General features: G+C 43.7%; 1 protein-coding gene across 4 annotated transcripts in view; it reads right to left on the reverse strand.

Moving 5' to 3' along the window:
• Nucleotides 1–7,843: 7,843 nt before the first annotated feature.
• The window catches only part of ARNT2 (aryl hydrocarbon receptor nuclear translocator 2), a 95,991-nt gene continuing 81,098 nt past the window's right edge, over nt 7,844–22,736 (reverse strand). For all 4 annotated transcript variants that reach the window (XM_021537594.3, XM_021537591.3, XM_021537593.3 and 1 more), the window contains 5 exons: nt 22,197–22,296; nt 19,487–19,625; nt 17,213–17,378; nt 14,621–14,757; nt 7,844–12,333 (listed from right to left, as the gene is read on the reverse strand). In XM_021537594.3, the coding sequence (XP_021393269.1) occupies nt 12,235–12,333; nt 14,621–14,757; nt 17,213–17,378; nt 19,487–19,625; nt 22,197–22,296 (641 nt within the window). In that variant the 3' untranslated portion in view covers nt 7,844–12,234. The remainder of the gene's footprint in view (nt 12,334–14,620; nt 14,758–17,212; nt 17,379–19,486; nt 19,626–22,196; nt 22,297–22,736) is intronic.

The raw sequence follows: 22,736 nt of genomic DNA on the forward strand, positions 1-22,736 counted from the left end.
TCTGATTTCTTTCACTGTGACAGAGTGTCTTTTGATTTCTATTATCCACTGCCCAACATGATAGCATGAGTGGGGATTGCAGGCTCCAACATGGTCCCCTTGAACAAAGAATAATAATTCCTTATCAATGCTCAGAGCCCCAGCCTGAGCTGAGCTGTACTTTTTGCAGTGCTTGGCTCATTACTTACTGCTGTCATTCAGACTCCAGCCCCAGAAAACCTCCGTGGACCTTGAAGACTGTCAGACAAGCTTGCTGCAGGTGACACAGCAGGAGAATGTTTCTCTTTCCTGTTGTCACCTTGCAGTCAGCAGCAGAGGAACAGCACTGGATCTCCAGCCCTGCATGGGTCCACCTCCCTGGGGAACCTGGCTCTGCATGTAACTGCTGGAGAGGAACAGAGAAAGTACTACTGACAAACACTGCAGAAACAACGTGATACAGATGTGAAGAGCAAAGCCAGAGCCTGCTCCTGTGGTGAAAGCATTCCCGTGCTGCAGAGCAGAGTGCAGAGCCGTGGGATCAGGGAAATGCTGTCACTTAGCAACTGCTTTAACACAAGAACCAGAACCAAACTGCCTGAAGTGAGAAATGTCACTGATTTTTGGTGCAGCTGTGCCCACATGCTGGAGCAAAGGGAAGTGATTTGAGTCCTAGGATGCTGGTGCCACCTACACAGCCAAGAGAAGGGCCCTGAACAGTGGATAAGGGACTGAGTACAGCAGTGGTGCTCCTCTTGTGAGTCCCACTACAAACCGAAACATTTTGTCAGAGGAATCAGCTCATTCAGGTTCTGAGGCACTTTGCTTACCCAAACCCACTGCTTTTTATCTTCAGAGTGGTAGTGAATGGCAACTCATCTTCTGTTTTTTGTAACAAAACCCAGCAAAAATTCATTGTACTAGATGCTACTACAACTGCGTTTGGGAGGATGGGTCACATTAGTGGTAAATACATCCCTTGTTCTTCTGCACCCTGCAGTGCACAGACAGAAAAGAGGCATTTCAACAAAAGAATAAAGATCGTTTGTTGGGTGGCTGTCCGTGTCCTACACCAGGCAAAGTTTTCTTGTCATAATACAGGCAGAATGAGAAAACACAACACAGCACTGAGGCTGCTCAGACTCATTAGCTGATAGCTTTGATTCTTACAGCAATATATTCTTAAGCAAGGGCAAGCGGCCATCAGCTGAGGAAATCTCATAAGGTGAAAAGAGGTGCCTTTCCTACCTGCTATATGGACACCAACCCATCTGTCCCCAAAACCAGCTCTCAAATCAGGAACCAGGCTGGAAAGCAGAGCCTGGCAGAGAGGAAGAGGCTCACTGTTCCAGGGAAAACGAACTTGGTCATGTCACCCATAGCCCCAGACATCAACACTTTCTGTAGTGCTTTTGTTTTTCATTTCCTTACTTTTTGTTTGTGAAAATACCAGCCTAGAGGAGGGATTAAGGATTTGTGCTTACAAATAAAATAGACTATAACTTGCCTAATGGGAGCAGTTCAGTTTTACATGGCTCTCTTGACATGTTTATACAGCTGGCCAGATACCATTAAAACATATTTTCTCAGGAGGCAGTGTGGTCTACTGGAATGAGCATGGGCCTAGAAGTCAAGAACTCCCACGTTGTAATTTTAGGTCACCAGTGGTTTGGTTTGGTGCACAGAGCCATCTAACCCCAGAGCACGTCAGCATCCCAAAATGACACCTCCTCATCAGAGTGTGATGCTGAAGATCCACATGTTAGTCCTGGGGTGGGAGAGGATCAGAGCCTTCATGTGGCACCCAGGGTCAGAAACACACAAATAAAGACTCTGGAGTGATGGGTAGGAGATGCTTCTGCATCTTCACCTCTGGTGGGTTTGGCTTAGGCAGTCCCTGAATCAGAAATGATGCACCTGACATGGTCCTGTGCAGGCTGTCCTGATCCAAACTGAGATCATCCATGAGCACTCATCCATGAGCACCCTTCCCAGCAATGAGCACAACCTTCTTGGAGACACTCCCAGAGCTTTGCAGATCCTTAGGGAAGTGAAAGAGTCAACAAGCAGCAGTGCTTTAGCTCAGGAACATTAGTGGCTAAACCCCATGATAGCTCTGAACAGGAGCTTGCACAATAGGATTTTAAGTACCATGGAATGGTACTGGCTCTTGTTCTAGCTCAGGTGGTTAAAAATCAAATGAAACCTAAATTGATATAACTGATAGTTCAGTGATACTGAACTAGGGCCTACACTGTGACACCACTGAGCTTCCAGCCTTCCTTTTTAGGTTCTTTCAATCCAGGATACTTTTGCCACAGCATCAAGGTTACACGCTAGCCTTCACATCTACAAACTGCATGGCCACCAATCCATAGTTTTGGATGATGACCATGACATTAATCCTACAGGAAAACATTTAAGCTGCTAGCTACATTGTGATCTTACCATTAAAGATCCTCCTTGTTTACTTCTCCCACTGGTCACGTCTGGTAACTGCTGTGTTTGTGTTTGACTGCTGTTAAAAAGGGTTTTATTTGATGGGATATTGGAGATTCCCTATCAAAACAACGTTCCAAACCAGGCAGGAGCTATTGTGCTACATCAAGATGGTCTCTCCTTTCTTGCTGTCTCAGGGCCTGTAATAAGAAGTTGCTTGCAGAATTCAGGGATTGGCTATGCTGACAGACTCCGTCTGGGCTTTTGTCAGCAACCTCAGGGGACTTTTGTCAACAACTTGAGTCATTTTAGAAGAGAACTGGTCTGCTCTTTAAAGGATGGGTGTGAGAACAGCTCAGCAGCAGAACATCTGACAGGTGATGTGGTACAGAGCACTTTCTCAGGGCTTCTGGATACAGGGAAAGGATGAGTCAGTGGGTGGAGGTGGTCACAGCCTGAGTCTTATGGCCATGGATATTCAGTCCTGGGCCAGCTCTGCCTGGCTGAGGAGGCCACAGGGACCTTTTAACTGGCTCAGGGTCAGCAAGCACGTCTTGGTTTTCCTGCTTCTCTGACATGGTGGCTGTGCTGAGGGCTGGAGCTGAGCCCACTGAATCCCAGGAACTCTGAAGGTACAGCACCACATGGACCACCTGGGAAAGCAGGGCTCTCCCCAGCCTGAGACCTGGTCAACCAAGGCTCTGTCCAGCCAAGGATGGGGACAGCAGGACCTTTGGCAGCCTTTTCCCAAAAATTCTCTGATAGAAGATGTCCAAATTGCCCCTCCTGCACACTCACAGCTGTGCCTGCAAAGCCCTGCTGTGACCTGTGTGATTCAGCAATCTGACCTTCTCCTCCTCCACTGCCCAGCTCCAAGGTGAGCAGAGAAAGCTGGAAACCATTTCAGTAGCAGTTCTGGGCACAGTTGAGAAAAGTACCATTTTCACCTCAATTTCATAGGTGACAGGGAATCAGCAAATCTGACAAGCAGCATTTACTTTCTCAGAGAAACATTTTCTCTTCTGGATGGCAGACTTAAAAGCAAAGAAATTTGTGCCTTCAGGGTATCTTTAACCCAATTTTAGAACCTCCTGGAAGTCAGAGCTATTAATGGACTTGTTGCTGGAAGCTCAGCTCCAGTGTTTTAAATGGCTGTGAAACATGCTCCTGATGGGAGAACAAGCACAAAACCAAGAGGAAAACAGGAATCTGTTATCTGATATTCCCACCCCTGCTCATAAAGTTCTCTTTTTCAATGCTGGAGTCTTGGCTGGTGTTAAAAAGAGTCCTGTAAAATTACCTTGACACCTTATCAACATTAGTACAAAAATCCACCCACCCTTCACTGACACGGTGGTGCAAGGGACAAAATGGAGATTTTACAAACCTGTCAAAGGAAATCTGTTTCCAGGACTCGACAGTTCTCCGATGAAATGTTGTGTATCTACAGTGATCTATAAATATCAAATGTTACCTTTCACTGAATTAAGATTTTTGCCTTTTAGTAGCTTTGTTTATAATTGACACTTGCTTCAGAGGGTTTGCTCCAGTATTTCATTACCAGCTGATATATCCAGGTCAGCCTTGGCAGGTTAGTGCAGAACCCCACTCCCTCAGCAGGATCTCAAAATTTAGGTCAATTCGCATAACTTTGATGAACCTTTAGAACTAAAATTATTAAAGTGACAACTTCCATTGATTCCCTGCTGAGGTCGCCGACCTTAAATCACAGAGGTCACAAAAAATATGTTAAGAATCTGAATAATCTCCAATTCAGAACTCCATTAGATTAAGCATCTCAGTGCAGTGGGGGGATCAATATGGCTAAAAGGAAGTGCACAATGCTTTATAGTTTCTCAATAATTAAAACCTCTCATAGGAATTTCACGGAACACTTTTTTTCTCAACATCACTAAATGCAGTTTTTAAACTGACAAATGCAAAGATAAGCACTTTAAGTTACCAAAGTATCAAATCTGCAAATTTTTCACAAACCTGCAACCATCTATCTTCAGGGTTTCATATATTAAAATCCAACCACTGTTCAGTCAGAGGGCTTGGTAGTTTTCCGTGCCATATCAGAAGAGATGTAAACATTCAGTGTTTGAGCTCTGTGGGTACAATGACAATGATCCCTTCCTACGTCACCAAATAAATCATTGGGCAGGAACTTTTCCTGACTACACAAGACAACCACGATGACACATGGGCTTGGTATTGAAGAGGCCGTGACTCCTTGACACTGCACAAAATCACTGTCCAAACCCAGACTTTCTTTCACTATAACATAATTTTTTCCATTTTGGAACAGAAGCTGAGCAGGAGCTCTGGTGGGCTAAGGAGGAGGTCCAGGAATGCAATGCCACCTCTGCAAGCTGTGCCAAGGGGACACTGTGGGGAGGTGACAAGCTGGTGTTTCCAGGTACCTCTTACACAGGTGAGCTCCACGTCACTCCCACGCCCAGAGCATGGAGCAAGCTGACTCCATCTGTCCCTCACATCCAGGGACCAGCCTAAATTACCTCAACCAGCTCTAAATTTTCAGAGTAGTCTGCACTCTCTTTGTGGCTGGAGAAGGCAGCAGCAGGTTACAGAAGAAGGATGGGACACATCCATCAACAGTCCCATTTTAAAATTAAATATAACTAAATAGCAGCAGCACTGTACAGGGTTGCCTCTTGATGACTTTTGCTCTGAATTATGTGAACCACAAACGATGTAACATTTGTTGGAGTGTGATTTACATGAAGGAAAGAATCCCACAGCATTTACAATCCCTCTGTGAGTCAGGCTTTGGTATCCCTGCACTGTCACATCCAGGAGGTGCTGAAGAGAGAGGAATGCTGCTTCTGAGACAATTCCACTGGACAAACTCCTCCACTGAGTGGGAAGTATTATTACCCAGCCTTTGCTCCTGCTACATGCACTCCAGTGAAGGCAATGGGTTTGTTTACAGGTGCCAGGGCAGTGTGTGCATTTAGCAAATTGGAGGCCTCGGACAACAAAGCAAACAGCAACTCAGGTCTTCAAAATCCTTGCTCCTCAGTAGCAATGGGACTATCAGGCTAGTAATTCTAGTGCTAAATGGAAATAACTATCCTGGCCCCATCAGGGCCACATACAGAACTGCACTGAGCTCCAAGGGAAGGGTCATTAGCCACAGCACAGCCAGGGATGGGCAGCAACTGGGGGAGGCTCTGAGAGCCACCCAAAACATGTTTGGGGTGACAGAGTGCACCAAGAAGTTCAACCTTGCACTGCTTCTTGTTTTCAAAAATGTTCCAATTATTCAAAACCTCACCTTCCTAACTGGAAAGAGGTGCTTGCTATTTTTACCAGCCAGCAGGACACCAAGGTGATGGGAGATCTCTAACAAGGGGTGTGTGTACTGGGGAAAGCTCCAAAGCTGCAGTGGGGCTGTCCTCTGTCCCCAGGCTCTGTCTGTACAGTTGCCATTGCAGTGGTGTGTGTACAACTTTACACTTTTGTCTGCAAAAGCCATGGCAATGCACTTCTGCACTGTCCAGGGTGAGCCTAGCAGTGACATTTTTTTCAACTGGGTCCCAAATGGCACATTTTGTATATCAGTATTTAGTGCCAGTCTATTATTAGAAGATAATTTTTTCCAGAGCTAATGAAAAGATGCCCTAGCAACCCCTGGATACAATCCCAAATCCATTAATACAGCTCAAGTGATTCCATTTCATTTTATGTGGGACAGACCACGAAGAAAGATGCTGCCAAGTATTTCCAACCAGGAATATGCTGAAACTTGGTAGAAAACGATAGAAGAATTCATCCTGTATCTGTCCCTGTTATATACAACTTGGAGAGGAACTGGGAAAATTAAATGAGTAATACCTCCTGAACCATGATGGTATTTTGATAGAAATAAGGCTAAGAAATAGCTCTGATGGAAAAAGAAAGAAAAATGTATTTCTATCACTATAATGAAGATTCAACCTGTTTTAATGATTCATTAGTGCCAGCTAATAGAGGCAAAGATGGTGAGTGTACCAACACAGTGAGCCTTAGCTGCATTTTATCCCTGCGTGCCAGCCTGGATGGATTTCTACCACAGTGTCCTGCTGAGACCATCAGTGACCATCAGTCATTCCAAATCCAGCACCTCCAAACCCAGACTCCACACCAAAATCAGCACCTCCCAGCACTCCCACACCCAGCTGTCACCACAGTGCCCAGAAGTACACTTGACTTAGCACGTGAGAGCACAGCTGATGATGACCCACATGCAAGGAGTGCAAGGAGAGATTTTACAACAGCCCAACATACTGTACTCTGCTTGGCATGGGTGCAACACCCATTCTGTGTGTGCCTTTCTGTTTGGATAATGTTCTTCAAAAGCAGCTACCAGCCTTTTAAACTGCACCGGAAAAGCAGCAAAGAGCTGCCAGGATGAAAGTGGCTGCACTTCCAAATGGGGCTCAAGGTCTGGCACATGCTTGTTCATCAGAGATGCTCACCAGCACCTGAACAAATGCCAGAAGAACATCACTTTATTGAAAACCCAATTTTCACAGCAAAACAGCACAAATGGCCCATTTTCACTGACCAACCTGTGTCTCTGCACAGTGAGCAGAGCCCAGCAGAGCAGGGGGGGCTGGCGGCTGCATCTGATTAATCCCAGCCCAGTGCCCCAGTTCCCTGGCAGATCCCAGCAGAGCCCATGCCTGCTCTCCGCAGGCAGAGCCCTAAAATTGGAGTATGAGCTGTGGAAACACCACTTACCCCATGCCAGGCATGCAGGCCCTGGAGCACAGTGTCCTCAGCTCCTGCCATGGCACAGTCACCAGCTTTTTGGATTTATGAGCAAGGTAAGTCCTGCTCACAAAGTATCAACTAGACAAAGAAATAACAATATAAATGCATTGAAGACCCACAGTGAAAGGCAAATGTGCCTTACACAGGCAATCTGAAAAGGTCACCAGAATGTTTGTGGCAAGGATACAGGTATTTTCTAACATTGAACAACAAGACCAAAAGGTAGACAAGGAAACCACTGTAATACAACCCCAGGGAGTAAATAAATACTGCCCCAGACCAAGAATTAGCTCTAAACCAATTGTGTTCTAATGAAATCCTCTACAATACAGCCACCAATTCACACACCTCAGTGTCATCAGTAGAACAGGCTGTTAATTAATGTTTTTCTGGAACACTTTCAGAAGTTGATATCTCAAACTATCACTCCTCTCCTGCTCCCTCTGGACAGCCTTTACAATACAGATGAAAGGGGAACATCCTGTCCCCAACTATACAGCACTGGAGGAGATTTCAAAGACAAAGATCAATGCCTCATCTTCTGATTTTTGGCATGGATCTTATCATTCAGGGTTATTTCTTACTTGACAATTCCCAACAGCACATTTTACTTATTTACAGAAAGACAGGAATTAATAACAGCTCATGACATTTTTATTTTAATGAAATTTAAAAAGGCAGTTATTAGTTATACATACACACAACTGATTCTGTACTTGTTAGTCATAAATATAGAACATTCAGAAGTACAAAATACACTTTATCCACAGCACAATTTCACATCAATATGAAGAGTTTAAACAGATACGTAACCAAGTGCCTAACAATGACAGAAGCCCATTTTTGGAGTTGTTTCCTTTTTTTTTTCCTTTCTCTTTCTTTTTTAAAGACCTTTAATCTACACAAAGTAATCAGTGCCCACAGTAATCAGTTTCATGAAATGCACTCTGGTTTAGAGTAGAAGTCTGACCTTTTAAAGACAATCAGATGCCATCACCTTTTCTTTACTCCATTAACAGCAACAAGTCCAAGCCCACATTCTCTTCTCACAGTTAACAACTGTGAAAAATGGGGCTCTGGCAAAAAATCACCTGAAGCCAAAATTGAGCACTGCCAGGAAAAGTGAAAATATCTGAACTAGAAATGAGTCCACTCAATACCTTGCAAACAAAGAGCAACAGCAGTATGACACCGATAAGGCATTAATGACAAAATGGCTGTATTATTCTTGAAAAAAGAGTACACCTATGTATAAAAATATATGTCATAGCAATTGGGTAAATCCAACACTATTTAACACTGTGCCAAAAGTAATTAAGAGTTAAAAAGGCAGTTCTGCAAGAAGTATTTACAGTTTCATACTGTACTTCAAAAGAAAAGAAAAGGCAACAAAGCTACAAATGGAACTATCTGGTTGAAGCATCACTGTAGGTACTGCTAGTAGCACTTGTACAAGTAATGTGATGGAATCTTGGATTGTTTGTCTGAGTAAGTGAATATAAATATTTTAGTATCTAAAACTGTCTCAGTCTACATGTCTGCTCCTTGAAATAACTCACCCAGACCATCACTATTTGCAGTTTCCTGCTCCATGAGTTCAAAACCCAAAAGATTCAGTTTCAAGAAACACCGTGTTTGCAACAGTTCAATCAGAAACCACAGCTTTATTTCCAGCTTAGGAAAAAATCCACAAAAGAAACGAGAAATCCACCACCTAAGAAATTCTGGAAATTGGAAGCCAAAGTGCCAACGAAGCTACACCGACAGCAAGTAATAAAAACATCAGCATTGCCAATGCACCTTAGAACTGCAGCTATAGGATAAGCCAAGCCGCTGTAGTAACGAAACACAAGATACAGCACAGCCAAGGCTACACAGCTCTGTCAGCCACAGGACTGGGGTGGCTGTTTGGGAGCAGCAGGCACGGACACGGCAGAGCCCCGCAGCACGAGCAAAGCCTCACCTGCAGCAGCTGCTGCCTCAGAAGCACAAAGCTGCCAAAATCCTCAATTGCTCCCTCCTCGCTGGCTGGGAACAGCAGCCCAACAACTCCCACCAGGCTGGGCAGATGGGGCGGCCAGGAATGGCAGAGGAGCAGGGCAAGGGTGGAAATGCCAAGAATAAAATGCTGGCTCGGGATGGCACAAGAAACAGGGAAAACCCCAAGCTGGCACTATCCACACTGCCCTTCCCAGAGCAGGCAGGAGGAGCCCACAAGGTGAGAAGCAATCCATGCTCTGATCCCTCAGGCGTACTGACTTCAAAAAAACAACAAGAAAAAGAGAGATGTGCTTAAATTTCTTCTAACAGTGCACTTTGAACTGCACAACCAAAATCTGTACAAGAGAAGCCTTCTCCAGTAGTAAAAAACCCACAACACACTGAGGAAGTTATCATTGCTGATGTCAGGAGAAAGAAAATTACTTTAAAAACCTTATTTTTAAATTGAATTCAGGAAGTAAAATAAACTATAAATATACTCAGAGCAGTTTATTGGGTAAAATAAAACACAGGAACAGCACTTTTTAGCTGAATTCATTATTCACTTTAAGGAAAAATTTATAAAAATTTCAGAAGAACTGACATTTATCATGTCAAGCATCTTCTGTGGAGAGACACAAACTGCTCACCTACTGCTCCCTCCCTCATAAGCAGCCCCTTTCAAAACTCTGCAGAGTGAGCACCTCACTCACTGGTGCAGCATCCAGGCACCTCTTAGAGACACCAGTGACCTTTAGTCTGAGGCAGCAGAACTTTCTTTGCCTCTCCAATCCCATGAGCAGTCATTCACGTGAGCAGCATGATAAGAAAGGGAGATGGCTCCAAGAGAATAAACATCCATGTATTTAAAAGCAAAGTGCATAAGCACATGGCTTACTCACCTAAGATAGTATTTTTCCTGATCTCAGAAGGAGAAGAGATGGGAAGATTTTTGTCTGTTCTCAGTGTGATTTGGTGAGGCAAGTGCACACCAGGAGATCTGAAGCCTCTCCAATACCTCATCTAGAGATATACAAAACTATCTAAAAAAAAGACTCCCTAGCCCCACTTGCACATAGGGTAAGAGATTGGTCCCAGATTTAGAGAGAGGAACAGTAAGGAGGACTCTCCCTGGCTACTGAACACGACATGCTGACCTGGGAGAAGGCTGGGACAGCAGAGTCAGATGGGCACAGCCCCATCTGTGCCAGCCCTGTCCCTGGGCCACGCTCACCTGAACCCTGCATGGCCAGAGCAGGCTGTGGGGCAGGGCCTGCCTGCTCCCCAGGATCTTACCCCAAAAATATGGACTGTGGTGATGTGCACTCTGACCCCACTCAGAGACACCCCAGAATTTGAGAGTGGCTATGAGAAGGCAGAGCTTAATTCTGTGAAGTCTAAGAATTGCTGCACACACTGAGATCCTCTGGATGGGGGCTATGCCATGGGGATGCTCTTCCCAGGTCTGTGAGGGCCCCTGGATGTCCAAAAGCTGAGGGGAGCTGCCTCCTCCACCTCCTCTGCAGAGGCTCCCTACCAACACCCAACCTCAAAGGTTATGAGCAACCTGCATGCAGGAACTTGGGGTTTTGTGAGTGATTCTTTCTCCAGAAGAAATGACCGGGATAAAATCCTTAAAATCCAACCTCTGTAACTCACCATGCATATGAAATACTGAACAAAAAAGATTCCTACCATATCTCTCATGAAGACATATGGCAGGTGACTCACCCAAGAGGAAGATGATTAACTTACCTCTGTGGAAAAAAGCACACAGCATTCAGAGCAGTCAAGAGTCCTCAACAAACTTGGTATGCTGAAAATCCCATATTTAACAGAACAGGGTTAGCAGGGTTTAACAGAAGCATTTGCTTGGGAATCCAAGCAAAAATTCAAGTTATCACTGTATATGCAGTGGACAATAGTCCAATCAATATCTATAACCAACTCACCCTAAAAAAATTATACACTACAAAACCATCTCACTGCTTGCAGCAAATGAGCTTGAATGATTTCCTAGTAACAGGCCACCACCTTCCACTATTAAAATGTGAGGTTTCACAGTATAAAAAAGTACTTCACAGAAAGGAAATGCAGCTAATATAGAAAATGCAATCTTGATGTGTTTACAGTCATTTTTAAGAGGCAATATTTTTGGGAAAGCAAGAACAATAATAATTAAAGCAGCCAGTGAGAAATGTACAAGGTTATAGGCCTCAATTCAGTGCAAAACCAGACTAATAGCTTATGTAAGTAAATGTTTGTTCTGAATAGAGAACCACCTGAATTAAAAGTAACAACACCTATGTGAAGTGATGGAGACTCCCACAATATTCAAATCCTTCACATACATCATCAACCTTTTCAGTACACTCCAGAATGGGCCCTTTGTAAAGGCAAAAGAAACCAGTACAGGATATCACTTCATACAGCACAAGATATACATAAAGTACCAAAATGTACACACATTCAAGTTTAAGTTAGAAAAGGCAGAGATGAATCTTCTGGTGAGAGAGGCCTACATTATGTTGCTTAATCTCAACATTTAAAGTGACCTAAAACCTACAAGAATCAAAGAAAACAGAATATTGTGTCTGCTTTCAGAAACTTAAGCTTAAAGCAAGGCATCAAAATTGAGCGGTAGGCACTGTAACGAGACATGACCTTACCTGTTCTCTGTTAGTCTTTGTTACTTTGTTATCTATTGAAAAATTACCATTCAAAGGAAATATGCATCATTCACATTTAAATATTTGAGACTCAGAGATTTTTTTTTTAAAAACAAGCAAAATTTTTATCTCTGAGGTAGATGACAATAAAATAATAAAAAAAAAAAAATGGAGCTGTCAATGAACACTAACAAGTGCTGGAGCTCCTCTGTTGGCACTGATGCACCCCAAGGAGGAGAGAGCAAGCCCTACACCACTATCTGAAACATAAGAAATGTGTCTTCTGGTTTAGTAGCTTCTACAGAAATGCAACACAGAAAAAGCAGCGCCAAAATTACACTGAAATGGCCTTGGAGAAGAAGAACTTCCATTTCTGCTTCGCAAGCTACTCGGAAAATGGTGGAAACATGCCCAGGTCAGCAAAATCTTCAATGTTGTAATTGCCAGTACCCTGTGTTGGATCCCCAGGCATCGGCAGCATGTCCTGCATGGTAAGGAAAAACCAAAGTGAAGTCTCACTTGCCAACACATTATCCAGACACAAACTGTTTCCTGTTCATTTTTTTCAGTGTAAAACCAGAAAAGGCCAAATTTAGATAAATAAGGTGAAAACCAGACCTGTGCAGAGGGTTGGGCTAAGGTTTATGTGCTACTTATGTTTTGCTGGAATGTTTCTGAACAAGAAACGGGACTTAAGCAGGGCAGTTTTGGATTGCTCCTCTGAAATAAAACACATCTGAGCTGCCTCCCACTCCTACCAGACTGAAACAGATCCCCTTGGAATGGGAGCCACATATGGAGAGAAGCAAACACTCCGGTTTCTCCATGGGAAGTGCACAACATCTCTCACACTGGAACTCCAGCGGTGTCAGGATGGGTTTGGGCAAGGTCTCACTTCCTCACCAGCACTCTCTAGCTGAACACTGCTCTGTGGAACACTCAAGACTGGACATCACCCCAGGTAATAAGGTACCCAAGCACCTTCATGGATGTACAGAGGCAGAGAAAATAGCAGGAATTTCTCAGGAGAAATGGGCTTTCGTGGTAACTGCTCTCACGTGTGTTGAGCCAAGTGAGGTCTCTGCAGGAGGCTTCAAAAAACATTCAACCTTTCCTCTCAGCTGGAGACTGAAGCCACAGGGAGAAGATATCCCTTTCTGGGAAAACCAGAGTTTACACTTGCTTTTCCTGTCAGTCTTTACAATAACAAGCTCTTACCACAAAGCCAAGTTTTGCCAGGGATGGCTCACTATCCTCACAACAAAACAAAACAAAAAAAAAAGTAAGAAAGCTCGCAGGATCTGCTCTGTGAAAGAACTGAGAGCTGCTGTGTACTGGGGAGTTCCTCCAAAATAAATACTGAGTAAAATCTATCCAAAATCTTCACAGCATCCTTGTCAATGTAGTGAGAGAGACTGTGAACACAACTGGCAGTGTCTGAACTGCCAGGGTCAGCCTTAATTTTCTGACCAAAACTTGGACTTCTTTGATGTTTTCCCACATTCTCTTCCAGCCAAAGGGAAGCTGCAGCTGCTCCCTCCTGTCTACATTTCCATCTCCATTTCTGTTGCTGGGGCCTCTGTGGCAAGGTCTCCTCAGGCACAGATCCAGCAAGGTCTCCTCTTGAGTCTGCCTCTCTCCTTAAGCCCAGCTAACCCAGGGCTGACTTTGGGCACAATCCAAACAACTTCTTGGAGGCCTTTAAACTCATCCAAGTTTTTTATCCCATCCAGCTATTATCCTAATTCACCTCCAAGAGCTCTGCAGAGAAGCCGAGCTCTCCTTTTATCCCACAGTCTTCCTTTCCACTAACTTCATGAGAAGTTTAAGAAAGAAGCACGACACTGCTTGGAGTCCCATGTCTCTGCTGGCCATCAAACCATGCTGTCAGCAGCTCCACTGGAATTACCCTGAATATCCTCGTGGACAGCCACTAACCTTTGCTAACACAAAGAGATGCAACAGACCAATCTTGCCTGGGCCGTGGGCTAAGAGCACACAGACAGGCAGTTATTCCAGATGAAGTGCTGTTGCTTGATCTTGTGTGAAAACAATGGTTCACCCACACAGGAATACTCCCATGCTCACAGCTCTTCTGCAGCATTCTTGCACATGAGCCCAGTCTTGCAGGTGAATTTACTTTCCAAAAGACAAGGAGGTGCCCCACTTCTAAACCTTGCTTGGGGCTTGAACTATCTTTCTTGAATTTATCTGCATTGTTTTCTTGTAAACTGTCTTATTCATCTCATTTAAGAACCAGTTATACAAGGACAGATATGTTATTAAATTAACTTATGAAGTCCTACTCTATAGTAGGATTTTGCTATCTGTAGTCAAGACTCAGAAAGATAGTTAATTAGGTAGTTGAAGATGATTGTTTACCATCTATCTGATATCTGACTGGGCTAATCCTTAAAAAATTATTGTGCACTATCTTCTGTGCAGTATCAGACTCCTATCCTGGTTGAACTGTCAAAGAGAATGACATTGGTATCTAATGGAACTTGAGATGTCAGAGGCCAGCACCAGGATAAGAAAGACAATCCACTTGGGAAGACTTCATGGGCTCTCTGCAAAAGATGAAAGCCCTAAGTATAGGGTGCACAGAGAAGGGAAAACAGCGTTCTGTGTCAGCAAAGATGCTGCTGTGTGGCAGAAACCCAAAGCACCTCAGTAGCAGGCCTGTGGCAGCACGCAGCAGCAGGGAAGGGCTGCAGGGGCCACGGCTCTAACTCAGAACTGAGAGGAGACCAGAGGGACTCTGGGCTCACCTGGAACACCTCGGTCTGGTTGGGCTGTGGGTGCGAGTGCTGGTCGCCGCTCTGCTGGTTGTGGTGCTGGCTCTGCCACTGCGACCACACCTCGGACGGTCTGCCCTGGAACTGCCCGCTGCTCTGGCCACCTTCAGCTGCACGGGGGAAGAAAAGGCAGAGGTCAGAGAGCAGCTCTCCAAAACATCTGCTTGCTTTGGGGAGGCATCCATCAGTGCCTGGATTTGCAAAGGAGCCTTGGAGAAAGGCCCTGGGTGACAGCAGCCCTGGGAGGAGGAAGCTGGAGGGAGTTTCAGCCCCAGAGCAAAGCTCAGGCCCACGGCTGCACAGCCATGAACTGCCCAGAGCAAAATGCACAGTGACACAGTGAGCCAGGCACTGGAAGACAACTGTCAAGCGTGCCCACCATCATTTTTTCATCATAATAAGGACTATTTTTCACTTCACTTAAAAACCAAACTTCACCGTCTGAGTGCTGTTTCTCTTCAAAACACTGAATTCTTGTGGAGCAGTGGGTGCACAGTTTGGTACTCATCTAAGAAGCATGTAAGGAGATCCAGGATTTTTAAAGCAGATGTAGAAACAGTATGATAAACAGACAACAGCCTTGCTGATTAAATACAGGTATTGCTGGACTGTCCTGTCCTTCAGTGATACACCTGCAAATTGATTTATTTAATACGCAGTTCATAGCAAATTATTATCCTGTCAATATGGTGATACTTTCCTAAAAGTCTCAGGCCATTTACATTTGACAGAGTAACATGAATAGCAAAGCTTTATTGTAAATACACTTCAAATGATTATTTCAAGGAGATTAATTTCTTCTAAATAGTCTGCCAGAAAAAAAGCATGTTGCCACACATTAATTTGGTTACCTATTACACATACATTTTTTATGAGTACAGCAATAGATAACACTTAAGCTGGGCTCATTTTACCCTGCATTTCTACAGACTGCCACTATATTTACGGCTAATTTCCCATTCATTAGTTACAGTATCTCCTTCTAAGAACCAGCATTTTAGAAAGCTTGCCACCAGGCTTATGCTTTTCCTCCAAACATTTTTTTCCTCTTTTTTCTTGTTAATGTTTTTCTCTTTAACTGCCTGTTTCCCTCTCACAGCAGAGGAACAAGCTGTGCATGTCTGGTTCTTCCTGATCACCAGCATCCTCTGCCAAGGGTGCCAAATTTCCTGTGCCAAACCTCCACACCTGTGCTATGCCAAGTCTTTGATAGCCAGACTCAATCACGTCAAATCAGCCACTACTCACAGTCATGACTTCAGAAAATACAGACACACGTATTTAACCCAATCCCTCTGGCCATCAGCTAAGCCATGCAAAACAGATAAAGGGAAGGTTTTACAGGAAAGTAAACAGGCTGTAGTGATGCATTTCTATCACATCCAAAGTAGATGATTACAGTTCTTCCCTCACTGACATTACCACAACCAGTAATTCATCTGACTCAAAAACCCTGCAGACATTTTAAGAGCCAAAATAAAATTCATCTAAGCTACCCTTTAAAAGCAAGCTGCAAGTTTGTTTTATTTCCCCTCAGAACAACACATTGAAATTAAATGAGTGAAGCAAATGATGCTGCTTTTCAGCAGAACAGCTCCTGCCAGCCGGCGGTCGAGGCCGTCTCCGTGAAGGCTGGGTTATTAATAGCACCCAAACTGATGTAGGTCAGGAGATGTTTCTCATTAAGTGAAAGGGTTCTTGCCAAGTAGCTTAAGCCTGAAATACAAAGCTGTCTCATAAACAAATGTACAATGCCTGGTGGAAATGGAAATGGAGAGAGGAATAAGCTGTGTGGGAAGAGCTCCATCTCCATGCCCTTTCTGTGCCAGGTCTGTGCCAGGTTTGTTCCCCAGGGACAGGAGCAAACAACACACATCAGCACACTGCCACCCGTGCCTTTTGGGATTGCACATTATTGTCACCCAGTGACATTTCTCATGGAATCCATTATACATATCTTGACTATTATTCTTCTGGTGCTGTGCAAAAAAACTTACAAGGGGTTGCCTACCAGGTCACGGTCTGAAAGCCACCAAATTAGCATGTAATAGGAAAAGAAAATAATTTCAAAACATGGTAGCTACTCTGATTAGGTTGGTAGCACTGGGGGTACAAAATAAATCCTGTTTTCAGCCAAACTTCAATGTGCAATCTCAGTGCAAGAGGATACCACCATGAAGAAGATAAAAAATGAAAAAAAGAGGCAAATGAAACCAGTTGACCACAATTTGGGAGGATGGTTACCAGTCCCATAAGCAAATTTTTAATCTTTCAAGATACCATTTACTGGGAAAAAATAAAAAAGTTCCCTCATATCATGAAATGACAATATTCTGAAGTGTGTTGGATGTGGAGGAGATGGAGCATACAGAGAACAGGTCAGTTCTGTCCTCTCTACTCAGTAGCAGAAAGCAAAACCCTTTCACCAGTTGGGCTTTCCAACTGACCCACCAAAAAACAATAAAAAACAATTTTTAATGATTAAGTATTGGAAGATTTTTAATGAAGTTAATGCTGGAGTTTCATTTCTATGTGCATTTGTGTGTTACACCATTTAAAACTCACCAAAGCCAGCACTTCGGTTTGCTAGGCTGGAGTAGGCATTCCCACTTGGAGAAGAGGTGGCTGGGCTGGACAGGGGGCTGTAAGATGATGGGTCAGCTGGGTAGGTGTGACTTGTTCCAATGCCAAAGGGAGACGACTGAGCCTTGCCAGACTGAGATGGAATTTGCTGAGGAGTAAGTGTTAAAGAAGGAAGAAGTTTTATTGTTGGGGACCAGCATAGCAGAATCACTTTTTACAACATAAAGCAAAGACTAAATAAACTCTGTGGATGCCAACAGGGACACTTCTCCTGTCTCAGCTGTATTTAATTTCTGTCCAAGCCAGCTTACTGCTGCAGAAGGAGTACAACAGGCTATAAACCAACACCTCCAGCTCACCTGCTGTACTAATCAGGTACTCTGTATCAGAGCTATTTGGAAAACCAGGATTTCTTTTACCACTATTATGAGGATTAATCTCAAACTCAACAGGTAAGAAGAATTCATCTGTATTTTCCAGGTGTATTGATTTTGCAGTGCCACAGTGAAATCAGTTATCTGGATGTCTTGCAGGACACATGCAGGTCTCAGATGACCAGAGTCTCAGATCCCAACAGGCATAGAACATGTGGAAGATACTATTAAGTCTTCAGTTCAGTCCCAAACTAAGAAATTGTACATTTCTGAAGGTTTCCACAATGGCAGTGGGAGCTCAGCATGTCACTTTTGCAAGGCTTAGCTCCATTTTACTTTGTTTACGGTGGAAGAATTAATTCAAATTTCCTTACACTCACATCCAAACTCAGTTGACTTGGACAGAATTTGTGCAGTAAGAGGGATGAGTAATTTGTTTTAGTAATTTTCAGCACCTTCCATATCACTTGAAGAAATGAGTTAATGTTGCAACTGGATTTCATTAACCAGGTGTGACAGAGAAGCATGACTCTCTGAGGGCTGGGAATAATCACTGATTAATGTAGAAACAATTCACTTATTGGAAATTTATTTAGTGACCACCCCAACATGCCATTCCAGCCTGCCAAACAATGAGAACTCAGGAGGAATTAAGAGCAGCATTATTAAAATCAAACTTACTTCATATTATTTGTCTTTTAATAGGGTTTTGAACCATTTTTTACCTGTTACACAGAACAAGAGGTGATTTCTGGGCTAACACTGACAAGCACAGTGCATCTGATGGAGGTATGTGCTGCTTCCTCCAGCACACAGCAGTGTGAGCCACACTGGGCAGTGCTAATGGAGGGGTGTGGGAATCCAGGGCTTCCCTCTGGCTGCCCTGGGACCCTGGCAGGGGGTCAGGAACCCCACTGGACAGAGCTCCCAGAGACACTGTCTGTGATCCCTGCCCATGGAAAAGAGTTTTCAATCTTACAGGATGAACTGCCAGCTCTGAGTGTTTGATATAAGTAATAATTAAGTGTGGCACGGGTGCAAAAGTAAAATTTTAGGATTCTAGATTAGGGGTCCAAAGGGCACAGATGGAGGAAATTGGGTGTGCCTTGTCCTTTTTCTCCTTCTTCATGCCCTCCATGTTTCACTGTAGTGTTGGCATTTTTCTGTTGGTTCAGGCGGGGGACACACTGTTCAACGCAGGTGACAGATATTGGCATATTATTTTAAATCCAGCCCAGGGAGTTTCTGGTATTTAATGTTTGTAACATCCCACTGAGGGCAGAGCCCCACACGCTGCCCTGCAGGACAGAGCTGGGCAGGGCAGCAGAACATGGTAGAGATAAACAGAATAAACAACCTGGAAACCAGCACAGACCAATTATGGCTTCTGCTTTGGCAGCGGGGCAGAAAGACAGAGACTTTCTACAATCCCAGAATCATCAATAGCACAGATTCTGACAGAGGGGCACCAGGCTGAGCAGCCTCTGCTCTCAACCCATGCCTGGATTTGCACATACCCCTTCTTCCCACCCTGATAACAGTGGGTAACACTGCTGGGTGCAAGGTCCTGGCCCAAGAGAGATTTAATTCACAGGATTAATACTAAAGCAGAAGATCTGTAATTCTTTCATTACACATAAAACAAATGCAGGACAAGACCTTCCAGTGGGGTTTGGGTCAGTGCAGCCACTGCCACCTCAATGACCAGCATCCCAAACCAAGAGCAGCTACACACGGGGCAGCTGCTCACACTGCCATACCTCTACCCCAACCACAAATTAATTACCCTGAAATCATAAATGGGTTTACTAACACTACTGTAAAAAGCACAGAGAGTGAAAACCTTTAATACCCAGGAAGATAAAGCACTTGGGATCAATACCTGTCCTGGAAATGGAGGGCGATTTCCTGTCCAGGCCACCTGGCTCTGATTGAGCTGCCGGGATATCTGTGTCAGGTTCTGGCCTGTTGAGGAGGAAGTCTGGATGTCGTTGACACCAGGCACATGCACCACAGATGAACTAAGGGTTCAGAACAGACACAGAGCCTCATTTGTAGGGCCTATTGCCAATGCAGAAATTGTATCCTAGATAAAGAAATACTGACAATACATTAAAGCTAATTGTTCAATCTGTCTTGATAAAAAAGATGACTGAAAACCATCACAAAACTACAAAACATACTGGCATTCTAAATGTCAGTCCTAATAGACACAGCAGGCATTTTGAATTAGACTTCAGTAATTATTTTGAATTAGACTTCAGTAATCTCTTGGAAAGGGCATCTAAGAATAAATACAGTCCCACACATGGTGCATACACACTTAGCCTCACACAAGTTTAACATTTAATGCATAAAAAATCTGGCTTGCAGAGAGCACTGCAGGTACTTCATCACAAATTTGTGCTTAAAGTCAACAGTGTTTAAGCATTTGCTTAAATGCCATTCTAAATGAAGATGGGCACAAATGATGATACTTATAAGCACTTCCTTATTTGTTTCCTGCCTGAGAAATGAAGAATTATGTGCTACATGTTAAAAATAAGGGGTTTTAATTCTTTTTTTCACCAACTGATGCTAAACAAGAACAGACAGTTATATATACCCAGGCAAAAGAATCATCAAGACAGGAAGTTAAACTCGTGTAGTAACTTTGGAACACTAATAATAAAAAAGTATTTTTAAGGAACTTTTTTGTATGTTAGCTCTTTCCTACTTACTTAATTTCACTACAGAGACATACCCAGAAATCCCTAATTATAAGAAAAAATTTATGAAGGAACTGTTCCACTTCACCATTTTATTCTCATGGAAGTCTTGAGCAATGGAATCTAGGCAACTACACATTGTGACTGTACTTTTATATGTAAAACCATAGTTTTTACATGTCACAGATAAATGAATAGAAATGAAGACAGCACACAAAACCACTTTTATGGATCACTGAAACAGCTTGTTCTTTTCTCCAATCCCATCTCTATTGTTTATTTGCACAAACTTGCAGAGAGAGAAGAACGCAGACTGGGAAAAGAAGTAAACAAGGCTGAGCAGAGAGAAAAGCAGGAATCTGAATCCTTGGAAAAAGCTGACAGAATCCCTCCCAGAGTGTAAGCAAAACGTGGCAGGCATTTGAATATGTGAGTTCTTATTCTGGATTTCTTACTGTCTAAAAGCAAAGTGGATGTTTAGAAATTCTTTGTAGAGTTTTCTGATTTTTTAAAAAAAGCTGTTTTATTTTTATTTTATACTATCACAGAGTCTCCAAAGAGTGAAATGTAGACCAGGAAGTCCATCTAAATCTGGCTGGAGTACACAGCAGCTGCTGGGGAGGGCTGGCCCTACTGCCAACACCTTCTCAGCTGGACTGGCAAGTCCCATCACCTAAAGAGCCTGGACTGTATCTGGAACTGTACTTTGAACGCAGATTTCTGCACAACAGTGCCTAGAGGCTGCCCAGGCTCAGTGACTGAATGGGCCAGGCCACAGATTATACAGAGGACAGTGCACTGAGGGTGAAAGTGCTGGCAGAAATGCAAGCAGTTACTTGATGTAACAGAATGGCAGTAGGAAAAAAAACTACAGCTAAACATCAGGAATTAGCAAAGGAAATGAACAGAACACAATCCAAACCCCCAGATGGGAAATCAGTCACCCAGTAATATACAATATCCAATTAAAAGACATTTTAATTTACTCTCATATCTCCCCAAGTTATACTTGGTTTTAATTTTACAAAACACACTCTCATGGATCTTATTTCTCTTCACTGAGATTATTAGCAATTATGACTTTAAGAGCACATTGGTTAAAATAAAATCAGTGTTTGCCAATGTTTTCTATTTTGAGGAACTGGCAGGTTCTGGGTGGCTGTTCTTTCACTTTCACAGCCTTGGCTGGTCTGAACAGGAGAATGAAACTCCACTAAGACAGTGCTGATATCACAAGGCACTAAGATCAACACGACTGCTGCTACCACACTCTCCAAAAGCAACTGGAACCTGTATGCCAGCTGGTAGGCAATGACACACACATAGAAGAACTCAAAAATGCCTTGGAACATGTCAGACCACCACCTTACACGTATTTAGAAGATGCCTTAGAAGAGTATTCATGCCCCTGTCCCAGTCCTCACCTGGGACTATGGGTGCAGCATCCCTCTGCTCCCTTTGATACCCACATCAACGCCCTTCAAGGCAGCCTTCAGCAGGAGCAGTGACACCTCTAAGTGCAAAACAAATCTTTGCACCCTCCGAGCTTGGTTGAATTTTCCTCAGGTCTCTGACCTCTAATCTCAGAGTTATTTCCCTTCAGAATTTTTTGTTGCTCCTTAGTTTTTTTCCCAGTTACAATATCACAGCAAAAAATACCTACTTACCAGCCAATATTTTTAAGAGAGATACCCGAATAATCTCAGTTTGTAAGCCCAGCCTAAGTGCTGAAACATAGCCAGCAGTGAAGAGTGGACACAGTAAAATTCATTAATGTAAAGAAAGCTCTTGTACCTTGGGTTGGTTTTGTTTCCACAATACTGCAGGGGGACACTTTCCCCCTCTCAGACAGGAACTGACACATTCAGGATCTGCACCAAATACCTGAAAGTCTTTCCCGAATGTCCTGGCTGAAATGGGCTTCCCTGTGAGTAAAGCTGCTGGTTCCCTGCTGTGGACGCAGAGGCCATCATTTTTTTATCTGCTACAAGAGAAAAACAAATCACAGAAAAAGAATTAATTTAGGGGGTGAGATAATGAAGGAAAAATATTTAAAGACAGTTGCAATGTATGTTTTCTTCCCTTCTTCAGGCTTCATGAAGAAGCCCTGTGGAACACATTAGGAACAACACAAAGTGACAATTTAGTGTGAAAGCAGAGGCACAGTTGGTTTGTGTCACCTCTGTGCTCTCCTCACAGGCTGTCGTTGTTTGCATGGCTCAGACCTGGGAGCTGCTCCTGACTGCACAGAGACAGCCTGGTGGCACTGCCTGCTTGTGTCAGGGTGACAGCCTGCAGCCCCACCTGCATCCCAGGTGGCTGGAGGCACTTTGCTTCTGTGTGCCACCAGACCTGCACACCTGAGCTCTGGCAAGGCAAAACACAGGTCTGTTGTGGAATTTGCTGTCCTCATGTGGCTTGGGA

Source organism: Lonchura striata, chromosome 11, assembly GCF_046129695.1.
Source record: "Lonchura striata isolate bLonStr1 chromosome 11, bLonStr1.mat, whole genome shotgun sequence".
Taxonomy (NCBI): domain Eukaryota; kingdom Metazoa; phylum Chordata; class Aves; order Passeriformes; family Estrildidae; genus Lonchura; species Lonchura striata.